This window comes from Elephas maximus, chromosome 19 (assembly GCF_024166365.1).
Source record: "Elephas maximus indicus isolate mEleMax1 chromosome 19, mEleMax1 primary haplotype, whole genome shotgun sequence".
Lineage (NCBI taxonomy): Eukaryota > Metazoa > Chordata > Mammalia > Proboscidea > Elephantidae > Elephas > Elephas maximus.
This window is the reverse complement of record NC_064837.1, coordinates 43,151,207-43,163,186: the sequence shown is the minus strand read 5'-3', so window position 1 is coordinate 43,163,186 and position 11,980 is coordinate 43,151,207. Positions and strand designations below refer to the sequence as shown.

Sequence of the window (11,980 nt, the reverse complement as noted above, 5' to 3'; positions counted from 1 at the left end):
TTCCTCTTGGGGAGGCAGGGGAAGGGTTAACCTACCGCAGGGTGGGGGTAGGTCACCAGCACTAGCCCTGATCCAGCTTCCGGACACAGCCAGCAGGCAGGCATCCCACCTCTAAAGGCACCGCCTGCCTGGCCAGCAGGAAGGGGTTAACACGCCTGCGCTCCCTCCTGTGTCCTGTTACTGCTGAGGCAGACCTGCCCGGCCAGCCGAGCAACTTTCCTCTGTGCAGCCAGCCAGCTGGCCGGCCGCACGGCTCCGAGGCAAGCAGGCAGGAGGCAGAGCTGCTGCCCTTCCACGGGGTCTGCGCCTCCTGGGAGTGGGTGGGTCTCCAGGACGAGGGGCCGTGGTGGATGGCTCTGGAGACACTGCTTCCGAGGAGGCTGTGCCATTCCCCTGCCGCACAAGTCGGAGGGTCACTGCAGAGGCCGCTCGGGGCCCCAGGGCTGGGGCCAGGGGAGCCTGCACCAGAGGTAAGCTTGGCCTTGTACCCTCCTAGGTGTCGGTGGGGCCCCAAGTGGAAGGTGAGGGCAAAGAGTGGGATGAGGGTTTAATTTCCCTCCCAGGTGTCAGGGAGAGAGGGGGGCAGGGCTGGAGAAGTATCTTGCCTGCTGTCCCGCCCTCCCTGCGGCCCCCAGGAAGGAAGATGGGAGGGTGCTCCCCATGCTCGGACTGGTGTTTTTGCCGATTCTCCCCACCCCCTGGGAAGCAAAGACTTGTGCACGTCTCTGCAGACCCCTCATCCCCAGCCCCTGATGCACTTCTGGCCTCAGGGTAGCCCTCAGCCCACTGCAGTGCCCGCAGGACACAGCTACCCCGGGGCTGATGAAGTTGATAGAAACTTAGTGCGCACTCCCCTATCCCTCCAGCAGCAAGAAGCCAGTGAGTTTGGGCACCGCTGCTCTTGGTGTAGTGATTAGGTGCTACGGCTGCTAACCAAAAGGTCGGCAGTTCAAATCCACCAGGTCTCCTTGGAAACTCTATGGGGCAGTTCTACTCTGTCCTATAGGGTTGCTATGAGTCAGAATTGACTCGACGGCACTGGGTTTTGGTTTTGGGCTCTGCCCACTGCTCATGCTGGACCTGACAGGGGTGCAGGGGCTGGAGCCCTTCTTAGCAGGGGGGGGTTCAGGCTGGTGGGGGAACACATGGACTTTGGAGAAACTTGTGCACTTGGCTGGACAGATCTAGCTTCTTTTCATCTCCCCGAGCCCCCACTTTGGGGATGCCATCTGCTTTCTTAGTCTTAACTTTCAGGGTATTCATCCAGGTTCCCCAGCCCTGCGGGCTCTGAGAAGAGCAATGCCCAAAGTTCTCCATGGTACACTATTTAGGAGAGCAGATACTCTGTGCCAGGACCCTCCTCTGATGCCATCCCACCCTCTGCTGGTCCTGGATCCTCCCCACCCTACCCCCCCTCCTCTGCCCCAACCCTCCTGCCTCCTGCCTTGCCCTCTCCCTCCATCTCTGAACTGGCTTCTCAGGCATTGCCTACGGTGTCCTTTCCTCCACCTGACAGGTCTGGCTCAAGGTCACTGCAGTAATTCCATACCCGCTGCTGGGGCTGCTGCCGCCACCACCGCCGCCTTATCAGCTGCTGGGTTTCTTTTTCACCCCCTTTTATTTCTGGGCATATTGTGTTCGATAAAACCCTTTGCTGTAACACCGCTGGCAGCGCTCCCAGCCGTTCCCTCCGTGTTCCTTCCTTCCTTCCTTCCTCCCTCCCCTCCGTGCTCCCTGGTCTTATCCTACCCCCTCTTCCTCCCTACCTTGTCCCTGCAAGCTTCAGGGGAAGGAGGTGTTTCCGACCTCCCCCTCCCCCAGCTCTGGCAGAGGTGGGCCAAGAAGGCACCTCTGTGCCCATTTTGTGGGAAAAAGGGCAAGGCAGGGCTGCTGAGCCCACCCTGATGCCCCCTCCCACTAAGACCCGAGCCCCAGCCCCAGCCCAGGCCAGGCAGGAGGGTGAGCGCAGCTGGGGCCCACGTAGGGCCCCTGATGGAGTCATGAGGCCTGACTGGTTCTGCTGGTCTCAGTGGCCAGCCCTAGGAGAGGTGTGTGCACTAGGGCAGGTTGTATGCACAATTACTTCCCATTTTGACTCTGCCACCCGCCAGGCTGCCAGGTGGGGGGGAGGTGAAGACAGGTCTGAGTCACTAGCGAGGAGGAGGGCAGGAGTTAAATGAGTGGTGGCGTGGCACACCCACAGAAGGCCTACCACCAGCCGGACAGACAGAAAGACAGCAGCCAGAAGGTAGGCACAGCTTCAGCCAGGCACTCTTCACCCACCCCATTTCCCTCAGGGTCCCAGTCTCTTGGAGGGTGTCCTCCCCGGCACCTGGGCCCCAGTGAAACCTGCCAAGGCCTGCGGGGCCACTTTGAACTGAGCTCAGGGCTGGTTCCTTTAAGCCGCCAGGTTGGCAGCTGGGGACGAGGAAGAGTGGAGCTGGGAGGAGGTGTTAGAGAGCTTGGGTGGGGGGCAGACAAACTCCTCCTGCCTGATTCCTGCCTTCTGGTAGCCTGGGGACCAGCTGGGCACAGCGAGGCTGAGGAAGGAGGGCAGAGTGGAGAGGTGACATCTCATTGGGCATCTGGGGGAGTCATGGTGAGGTGGAGGCTTTGTAGATTGTGTATACGGGTGTGAGTACGTATGTATTTGTGTATATGAGTGTGTTGAGACTGTGTATGTGTGTTGAGCTGGTGTGTGAATGTATGTTTTTGAGTGTGTGTGAGTTAGTGTATGAATGTCTGTGTATGAATGTGTGTGTGTGTGAGAGTGTGTGTGTGCCCCCACACCCGTATCAGTGCTAGAGAGGTGGCGGTGGCAGGGAGGTGCCCATTTTGTTTCTGGTGGGGCTTGGGAGACCTTCCTCTCTGCCTTGGGCATGTGTATACTTTCTGAGATGGCTTGGTCCTGTGGCTGTGGGGAGGGTGATGGGCTGGCCCTAACCCTCTCCTCAGCTGGGGCATCAGAGGTCTGCCGCATGCCCAGGCTGGCCCTGCTCTCAGGAAACTTACATTCTGGGTGAGAAGGTTGGACTGAGACATTAAAACAATCAGATACATTAATTACAAAACTGAGTGACACTGACAGTAAGTATTTGATTAGTCTTCTGGAGACCTAGGTGTCAGGCCACCTACACACTGTGCAACAGTAGGCAGGTCATGTCCCTCTCTGGCCTCAGCGTTCTCATGTGTACAGTAGGGGTGGCTAGAATGTCTCTTGGAGAGTCGGCCTTCCCCAAATGCTCCTTTATCTTTTGCCTGTGGCCCAGCTCCCAGTATCCTCCAGAGCTTCCCTTCCCCATCTTGCTGGTTCACTCCTCCTTACCCTTCCCTTCGGATCCCAGCCCAGCCATCACCTCCTCTGGGGAGTCTTCCCTGATTTCCTAGCTGGGTATTCCTGTGCTGCTTCGCACTCCCACACTGCACTGTGATTGTCTGTTACCATTCCAACCAGACATGGGTGGGCCAGGGCTTGTGCTCTGTGCCTGGCTCAGAGACGGCCCCCAGGAAATAGGTGTTGGATGAATTAAACTACAAAAATTCACAATCAGAGGAGAGGAAAGTGATACCGAGAAGCTGGAAAAGATAGGCCTTAAGCTAGATCCTGACAGAAATGGAAAAGCCAATCGGAAGCCAGGCCAGTGGGCATTCCTGGAGGTCACGTGCTGGGGTTAACCCTGGCCCCTCACTTACCAGCTGTGTGATCTTGTGTGATCATTTAATACTTCTCTGAGCTTCACTTTCCCTGTATCTGGGAATGGAAATAATAATAATGGCATCAGAAGTGCCTGCTGAAGGCTGTTCCTGGCAATGGGGACACTCTGCCTGGCCTGATTAAGCTAGGGGTTGAGTGACCATCGAGGCAGGCCATTGCCCCTGAATCCCAGACCTTCTCTTCCTCAGATCCATGTGGAACCCAAGGACGCCACTTCCTTGTTGAGAGCACGGCGGCCCCTCCTTTGAGACCGTGACCTTGCGACGGTGGCCCTCAGCCCTCCACCTTCGGCTGGGGAGGGGGCCACCCATCTGCAAAACCCAGGCCATGACGACCTCAGCGCTGCGGCGCCAGGTGAAGAATATCGTGCACAACTACTCTGAGGCAGAGATCAAGGTGCGTGAGGCCACCAGCAACGACCCATGGGGACCACCCAGCTCACTCATGTCAGAGATTGCTGACCTGACCTTTAACACGGTGGCCTTGTCCGAGGTCATGGGCATGCTATGGCGGCGGCTCAACGACAGTGGCAAGAATTGGCGGCACGTGTACAAGGCACTGACGCTGCTGGACTACCTGCTCAAGACGGGCTCCGAGCGCGTGGCCCACCAGTGCCGGGAGAACCTCTACACCATCCAGACACTCAAGGACTTTCAGTACATTGACCGTGATGGAAAGGACCAGGGCGTCAACGTGCGCGAGAAGGTCAAGCAGGTGATGGCGCTGCTCAAGGATGAGGAGCGCCTGCGGCAGGAACGCACCCAGGCCCTCAAGACAAAGGAGCGCTTGGCACTGGAGGGCATGAGTGTCGGCAGTGGGCAGCTGAGCTTCAGCCGCCGCCACGGCGATGACTACGGCCACTCGCGTGGGTCCCCATCCTCCTACAACTGTGAGTGAGCTGCTGGGGTGTGGACAGGGATAGAGGGGTGGCTGAGTTCTAGTCCTGGCCCTGCAACCCTGAGCCACAGATAACAATACCTACCTCAAGCGGTTGTTATGAGGATTCAGTGAGGTGAGGAGTGTAACGTGCAAGGCACAATGCCCTGCACATAGTAGGTGCTCAACAAGCCCGCTAAAATAAGTTAGCTCTCTGGTATAGTGGCGTAGTGGTAGCAGTATTGGCTTTGGCATCAAGTAGCACTCCTTATCCTGCCCTTGACAAATTGAGTGATCTCGGCAACCAGCCCTCTGAGCCTCAGTGTCCTCATCTGTGAAGTGGGGATCATCTTACCTCCCCTGCCTGGCTGACGTGAGAATTAAATGGGATGGCCTGGGAACACCTCAGCCTTGTGCCACACACAGCACATTGCGTGCGCTGTCAGCGCATTCCCCTTCAGCCCCTCCCACTCAAGGGGGCTGCTCTTGAAAACGGGGGCAGCTGCCAAGCAGCTCTTGTCTCTCTTCTTCAGCAGTGGGGTCTTCCCTGGTCTAAGGAATATGTGGGAATGGCCCTCCCTTTCATAAAGCCCTTGACAGTTTGCTGAGGGCTTGGAGGGCCATGACCTTGTTTGTTTGAGGCCTCCCATCCTCTGACCCCCTTGGACAGAAGCAGGAAGGGACCCAGGTTCAAGTCTCACTGCAGGACCCCGGGCCAGGTGTCCCTCTGAGCTGTTTGCACATCTGTTAAAGAGGGATTGGAATCTTTACCCTGCAGGTGGAGCAAAAACCTTACAGAAAGTGCATAGCACTTTGCCTGGCCCATTGGAGCCCTTGACTGCCTTCACCCTTCCCCCTCAGTTCCCCCCACCAAACCTCAACTTCTAACAGGCAGCTGTTGGGACTCCTCTAGGGGGCTGTGGGAGCCCGTGGGTACCACTGTGGTCACAGAGCCCTGATATGTTGCAGCCTCCTCTTCATCCCCCCGCTACACCTCCGACCTGGAGCAGGCCCGGCCCCAGACGTCAGGAGAAGAGGAACTGCAGCTGCAGCTGGCCCTGGCCATGAGCCGTGAGGAGGCTGAGAAGGTGAGGTCCCCTCCTGGAACAGCCCAGGAGGCACTGAAGCTGGGTCAGGGCAAGAAGAGATGCCTTGACTCCTAGGCTCCCCCACTCTGGGCCCAAAGCCCCAGTCCTGCTCCCAAAGGCAGCCCAGGACCTGTGTCCTGGGTTTGTCCCAGGTGGAGACTACCTCACTGCCTCCAAGCCTGAGCTGGAAAGGGCAGTGAGCATGTCGTGGGCTGGAAGAACATGTTGTCATGTGGGCCTGCTACCATCTCACAGTGGGGGAGGAGTGAGTGTGCTAACAGATGTATTCCTAGAAGACATAGGGGTATGCTGACACACCCCCATCAGCTGCTCCCGAAGGCCCCATGTCTTGTTCTTTTGCGGGGTGCAGAGACAAGCCCCCTGATATCTTCTCTCCCATTACCTTTGTGGAAGCAGCTGGGCCTCACAGCAGGGCCAGAAGAAAAGGCTCAATCCTTCTGATTTTTAAACTGCATCTCAGATCCAGACAGGAAGAAGGCCACACCCGCATTGCTGTCTGGGGGTGGATGGTCCACCCCCTTACTTGGGCATTTCTGTCTCTCCAGCCCCCTTATCTGGGGCTGGGCTATGCTGCCCATTGGCCCAGGGGTGAAAACACTGGGCCAAGTTCACCACTTTCTTCCTCCGTAGCAGCCGGTCCCCCCGGCCTCCCACAGGGATGAGGACCTGCAGCTGCAGCTGGCTCTGCGCCTTAGCCAGCAGGAGCACGAGAAGGTAGTGGCTGAGCCACCTGGGCTGCCGGTATTGGTGCTGGTGGAGGTGCTACCCAGGCCCTAGCCAGGCTCCTCTCGCTTCACCTGGTGGGCTTCACCTGGTGCTCCTTGCTGTTCCTCTTGGCACCTGGTCCTAGCCTCTTGGCCTCCCACCTTGCATTCTCTTGACTCTAGCCTCCAGTGCTCTGGTCTCTCAAGCTCAGCCTGGGCCACTCATGCTCTCCTTGCTCCTCTTCTGCAGGAGGTGAGGTCTTGGCGAGGAGATGACTCCCTCATGGCCAATGGTGCAGGGGCTGCAGTCTGCCATCGGGAAGACCGAGAGCCCCAGAGAGAAGACAGAAAGGAGGAGGAGCAGCTGAAAACCAGCCAGGTAGGGAGTGGGCTTGGGTGCAGGGGCTAGATAGGTCCTGGAAGATGAATTAATATTTTTAATAAGTATAGAACAGGGCTTGGCATGAACACTATTAAAGTGTTCATTAACTGAAAATGGGAGTGGAGGGAGTGTAGCAGCCCCCAGTCTCATCCTGCATGGGTGGTAACTGGCTGATGGCAAAGTGGGATGCAAAGAATCCTGACCCAAGATCCGTGGGTTTGCTGCTGCTAACTCCCTTTATGACTGGAGCAAGTCACTGTCTTGGCCTCAGTTTCCTCCTCCACATAATGGGCATATTGGATAGTTCCAGCTGACATTCTAGGATTATGTAATGCTATGGATCAAGATTGGGGATGGGCTCAGGCACCTCGTGCTGAAAACATCTTGGGTTTATATACATACTTTCTGGGAGGGTGAAGTGGGGGCTTCTGGGAGCAAGGACACCCTCCAAAGTTGTCCGTGCTATCCTGGGGTAAATCTGTCCCTCTCTGATCCATGCTTACTGTGACCCAATTTCTCCCGGACACTGACCTAGGGAGGTAGAATTGTCATAAAATCTGTCTTCTCCCTCACTGCCCACTTCTGAGGACGGGGGCGGGGAGGGGGGGTGGGGCACAACAGCTGAGGAAGGGGTCAGCAGGGCTGGGGTCTATCCCAGCTCTGCCTCTCCCTGGATGAGTGACTTCAGGCAAATTGCTTCCTCTCTCTGGGCCTCAACTGGGTCATCTGTAAAATGGGCGTTACTCTTGCCCTACCTACCTCACAGGACTGTTGAGAAAATCAGGCACTAAATGGATGAGAAAGCAGTTTACAAAGTGGAAGACACTGTACAAAGGTGAAGGAGCATTAATATACGTTTGTGGAATGAATAAAGGAGAGAATGAGCTGGAGTTAGGCTGACAGGTCAGGGCCTGCCCTCCCTCCGGGTCCCACCCATTTCTGAGCCATGCTGCCTCTCCCCTCCACAGTCCTCCATCCTGGACTTGGCCGACATCTTTGTACCTGCCCCGGGCCCACCCTCCACACACTGCTCTGCTGACCCATGGGACATCCCAGGTGGGCATGCAGGGCTGCAAGAAGCTCCCACGCTGGCCTCAGAGAGCCTCTTCCTTCCCAGCCACTTGTCAGCACCACCTCCCCATAGCTGAGGGCCACTGGGCAAGTCCCTTACCTCCCTGAGTCTCGGCTTCTCTGTGATATGGGGTAGTAGTGATGGCTGGGGGAGCCTGCTTGAAGAGCCCAGCTCATGCAGAAATCAGAAAATGTTTTCTTGTTGCCCTCTCTCTCTTCCTGGCTTTCCTTACTGGGAAGGTAGCCTGAGTTGCCCATGACTGAGCACCCAGGCTCCTGAGACAACTTGCTGAGTATGGCCTCCAGCTGGTTGGATGGTTCTGAGTCAGCATCTCACCTGTGAAGTGGGCCCCATAGTGTCCCAACTTGGGATGGGTAACTGGGAAAGGGCCCTGAAAGGGCATAAGAGTGCACACGGGGTCATGTCTGTGCCATCCTGTTTCAGGTCTCAGGCCAAACACAGAGCCCAGCGGCTCCTCCTGGGGGCCTTCTGCAGACCCCTGGTCTCCAGTCCCCTCAGGAAATGCCCTGTCCCGAAGCCAGCCCTGGGACTTGCTCCCTACTCTCTCCTCCTCTGAGCCCTGGGGCCGGACCCCAGTGCTGCCTGCTAGACCCCCCACCACAGACTCCTGGGCGCTGAACTTCCCCCACCACAAACTCCCCACCACTGGGGCTGATCCTTGGGGGGATCCTATGGAGACTTCCAACACACCTGGTAAGTGGAGGAACAAGGCGTGTGGGTTAGGGGCTAGGGCACTTCTGGGTACCCCTCCCTCTAGTGCCAAGATGCAAGCATACCCTGCCTGTGTTGAGAAGCAGGCCACTTCTCTGGAAAGGGGTCAGATGGTACGTGAACTTCTTGCCATCTCTCTCTCCTTCCTTGGCCAGCTCTAGGTGGTACTTCAACCCTCAACCTATTTGCCAAACCTCCAGAATCCACAGAGACCAAGGAGAGGCTAGAGGGTGCCCAGGCCCTGCCCTCTGGGAAGCCCAGCAGCCCTGTGGGTAAGCAGGAGGTGGGGTGCATTGAAATCTCAGGAAGTGGGGGAGCCCACCCAAAGCTGCCCTCTGCTTTCTTCCTTCCACACCCTTGGCCAGTCTCTCTCTCCATCAGTGAGCTCTGCCATTGCTATTCCAGAGCTGGACCTGTTTGGAGACCCCGTCCCTAGTTCCAAGCAAAACGGCTTGAAGGAGCCAGATGCTTTTGACCTGGATGTGCTGGGGGAAGCGCTGACCCAGCCTAGCAAGGAAGTCCGCGCCTGCCGGACTCCTGAGTCCTTCCTGGGCCCCTCGGCCTCTTCCTTGGTCAACCTTGACTCGTTGGTCAAGGCACCCCAGGCTGCAAAGACCCAGAACCCCTTCCTGACAGGTAGGACACTCCTCGTCCCTCCTAGGGCCTCAACACTGGGGGCCCCTCCTCTCCTCTGCCCCGGAGAACGTAGCCCCTGCCTCTCTCTAACCCCCCAGATCTTACAACCCTCCCCTCTCCTCCCTGTTTCGGGCCCTGTCTCCCAGCCTGCTCCAAGCCCCTCACCCACTCTCCTTCCGCAGGTCTCAGTGCTCCACCCCCCACCAACCCGTTCGGCGGGGGCGAACGGGGCTGGCCGACCCTGAAGCAGGTGCGCACCGGGTCGCCAGTGCTGGGCCTAGCCGTGGGCGGGCCCGTCGAGGCGCCCCTGGGCTCCATGACCTACAGCGCCTCCCTGCCCCTCCCGCTCAGCAGCGTGCCGGCCGGCGTGACCCTCCCCGCCTCGGTCAGCGTCTTCCCGCAGGCCGGCGCCTTCTCGCCGCCGCCCGCGAGCCTGCCGCCGCCGCTGCTGCCCACGTCGGCCTCCAGCGGACCGCTGAACCCGCCCCCTCAGGCGGGCACCAACCCTTTCCTTTGAGCGTCGCCCCGCCCCCAGGCGTCCGGCGCATGCGCGCGAGGTCCCTCGGGCCGCAGCTGCGGCGGGGTCCCCCCCTCCCCGGGGATGCAGCGCGGCGAGGCTGCAACCCGGCCCATCACCGCGGGAAGCGGGAACAGGCTGCTACTCGCCCCGGTGCCGTCGCGGAGCCCTGCGATTGTGCTCGTTCAACACTGATCGAAGCTTCGGCAGACCACTTGCAGCTCCTGAAGCTAGAGCCTGGCGATTTCCCGGGGGCTGAGACCACGCCCTCGTAATAAAGACTGGAACCCCGGTCCTCAGCTCTCACAAAGTGGACTTTTTGTGGGGCGTGGCGGCGGGGTCTGGACCCCCGCGCCATCAGCGGCTGCGATGGAAACAACTACTTAGCAATGTGGGTGCTAAAGTGCTCCCACTTCCTTTACAGCCGCTCTCAACCACCCCCCATCTCCATCTCGGCCTGGCATCTTCTCTTCCAGGTGTTCTTCAGACCCTCATTTATTCCGTCATTTCGTTCATTTATCACACACGGGCTCCCGGGACAATTTAACAGCAAAGAACCATCGCCAGCATTTATTGCGCATTGGTTATGTGCTAAGCACTTTAGGCAGATTATTTCATTCAATCCTTAGGACTGGCTACGAGGCTACATAATTTGTGGAGCCCCAGTGCAAAGTGAAAATGTGGGGCTCCTTGTTAAAAAATGAGTACGGATTTCAAAATGGCGTCTGCAGAGCAGCAAACCAAGCGTTGGGTCCTCCCAAGCGTGGGGACTGCGTGATTGTCCAGGTCTCTCACCCATGTGGCCGTCCTGAAACCATTTTACAGTTGAGGAAGCCTAGGCCCAGAGAGGTTAAGTGGTATGTCAAAAGTCACAAAGCTAGCAGAGCAAGGCCGGGATTCAGAGTCAGACAGTCTGGCTCCGCAGCCCGCAGCAACCTAGGCTGGGCCCCAGAATTAATTCAGCACATATTGACTGGCTGCTGGGGACAAAATGCTGGGCTGGCCTGGGAGGGATCCAAGAGTTGCTAAATTCATGCCCTCCGGTAGCTCCTAGAGCAGTTGGGCAGACAAGCTAGGGGCACGTCATACAGCTGCAGCACCAGCCAGGTGCGGCAGGGGGTGGTTATCAACTTTGTTTTACTGAGTCACTTTAAATCCGTTTACCAGGGCCGGCAAGAAACTCAATCTCAGGCATCCTGAGGGAGTCTGACCCCTCCTGGGGCTTCTGTGGGACCTGGGAATCAAGGGTGGGGGCAGGGCCTGGCTCCTCCTCCTGAGGACCACAATGATCAGTCCTTTTCTACTTAGTGCTCCCTGACCACTGGACACTGATGTGTCCTCAGCGCTCAGGGGGTGGTCCCACAGGCAACCTTCTAGCAGCCCTTACCCCCTTCTAGGATGATTCGGACAAACAGGCCTTCCATAGTACAGAGACACCAAAGTGGGGGTGGGAGGACTGAGACCTTTGGGAACACAAAGTGGCTCTACTCCTTGAAATGAAGGTGGGGAAGGAGCTGCTTTGGTGTTTGCGAAACGGTGTCCTACTGTGACTGTTACACCTACTTGGGAGTCAGATCAACAGAGTTCAAAAGTCTGCCTCACATTTTGAACTTAATAACTACGTAGTAATAAGTGGTTATACTCTCTGACCTTGAGTAAATTACTTAACCCCTCTGTGTGTGTGCCTCCTTTTCCTTACTTGTCAATGGAAATGAGTTACTTCCTTACAAGGTTGCTGTGTGGGTCCTCCCAGGCCAGTGTTCCTTTGGCCCCAGGCCCACCCTCTTCAGAGACTGACCAGGAGCAATGAACCTGTCATGCCCATCATTCTGGTTTTGCCAGGAAGTGCCCAGAGTCCCGCCCTCTTATGTCCTTTGACACACCAAATCCGAGGGCTGTTTCTTGGTCTCTGACCTAGTCCTTTCCTCCTCCTGACCTGGGCTCTCCTCTTCTAAACTGGCTTTCCAGAGGACACTGCTTCCCCAAAGACTCCCATGGGGTGCTGTTTTGTCTCCCACAGAGAAAAGGTTGGTAGCCTTGCTCCCATAGCTACTTCAAGACCATCTTCCTCTTGTAAAAATCCTTCCCCCTTGGCCGGTGCCACTGGGTTCTCCTGCCTTCTCCCTGCCTGGGGCTGCCACTCCACCTCATTCTTGGGGTGCTTCGATCTTGGATCAGTCTTCTCACCCAGGTCTTGCCTCAATCCCATGTGACTCCATTATCCAAAGGGTGGCCTT

At 57.5% G+C, this 11,980-nt stretch overlaps 1 protein-coding gene across 3 annotated transcripts; it reads left to right on the top strand.

The window, feature by feature from the left end:
- Nucleotides 1-232: 232 nt before the first annotated feature.
- On the top strand, nucleotides 233-11,409 carry EPN3 (epsin 3). 3 transcript variants are annotated; one of them, XM_049861153.1, is made up of 10 exons: nucleotides 233-470; nucleotides 3,904-4,604; nucleotides 5,561-5,679; nucleotides 6,334-6,414; nucleotides 6,655-6,783; nucleotides 7,755-7,842; nucleotides 8,303-8,572; nucleotides 8,746-8,862; nucleotides 8,996-9,226; nucleotides 9,409-11,409. In XM_049861153.1, the coding sequence occupies exons 2-10, from the start codon at nucleotides 4,043-4,045 to the stop codon at nucleotides 9,741-9,743; spliced, it is 1,932 nt and encodes a 643-aa protein (XP_049717110.1). In that variant the 5' UTR covers nucleotides 233-470; nucleotides 3,904-4,042; the 3' UTR covers nucleotides 9,744-11,409. The 3 variants fall into 3 exon arrangements, with proteins under 3 accessions (XP_049717110.1, XP_049717108.1, XP_049717109.1); XM_049861151.1 differs by having other exon boundaries at nucleotides 6,331-6,414; XM_049861152.1 differs by lacking the exon at nucleotides 233-470 and adding an exon at nucleotides 2,202-2,248 and having other exon boundaries at nucleotides 6,331-6,414.
- Nucleotides 11,410-11,980: the final 571 nt, after the last annotated feature.

Excerpts from the sequence above, each read along its gene's own strand:
- EPN3 (XM_049861151.1), top strand. The coding sequence starts at position 4,043 with ATGACGACCTCAGCGCTGCGGCGCCAGGTGAAGAATATCGTGCACAAC. Across the intron at positions 6,415-6,654 it reads GCCAGCAGGAGCACGAGAAG|GAGGTGAGGTCTTGGCGAGG; the intron begins GTAGTGGCTGAG and ends CCTCTTCTGCAG. Across the intron at positions 8,573-8,745 it reads GGAGACTTCCAACACACCTG|CTCTAGGTGGTACTTCAACC; the intron begins GTAAGTGGAGGA and ends TTCCTTGGCCAG.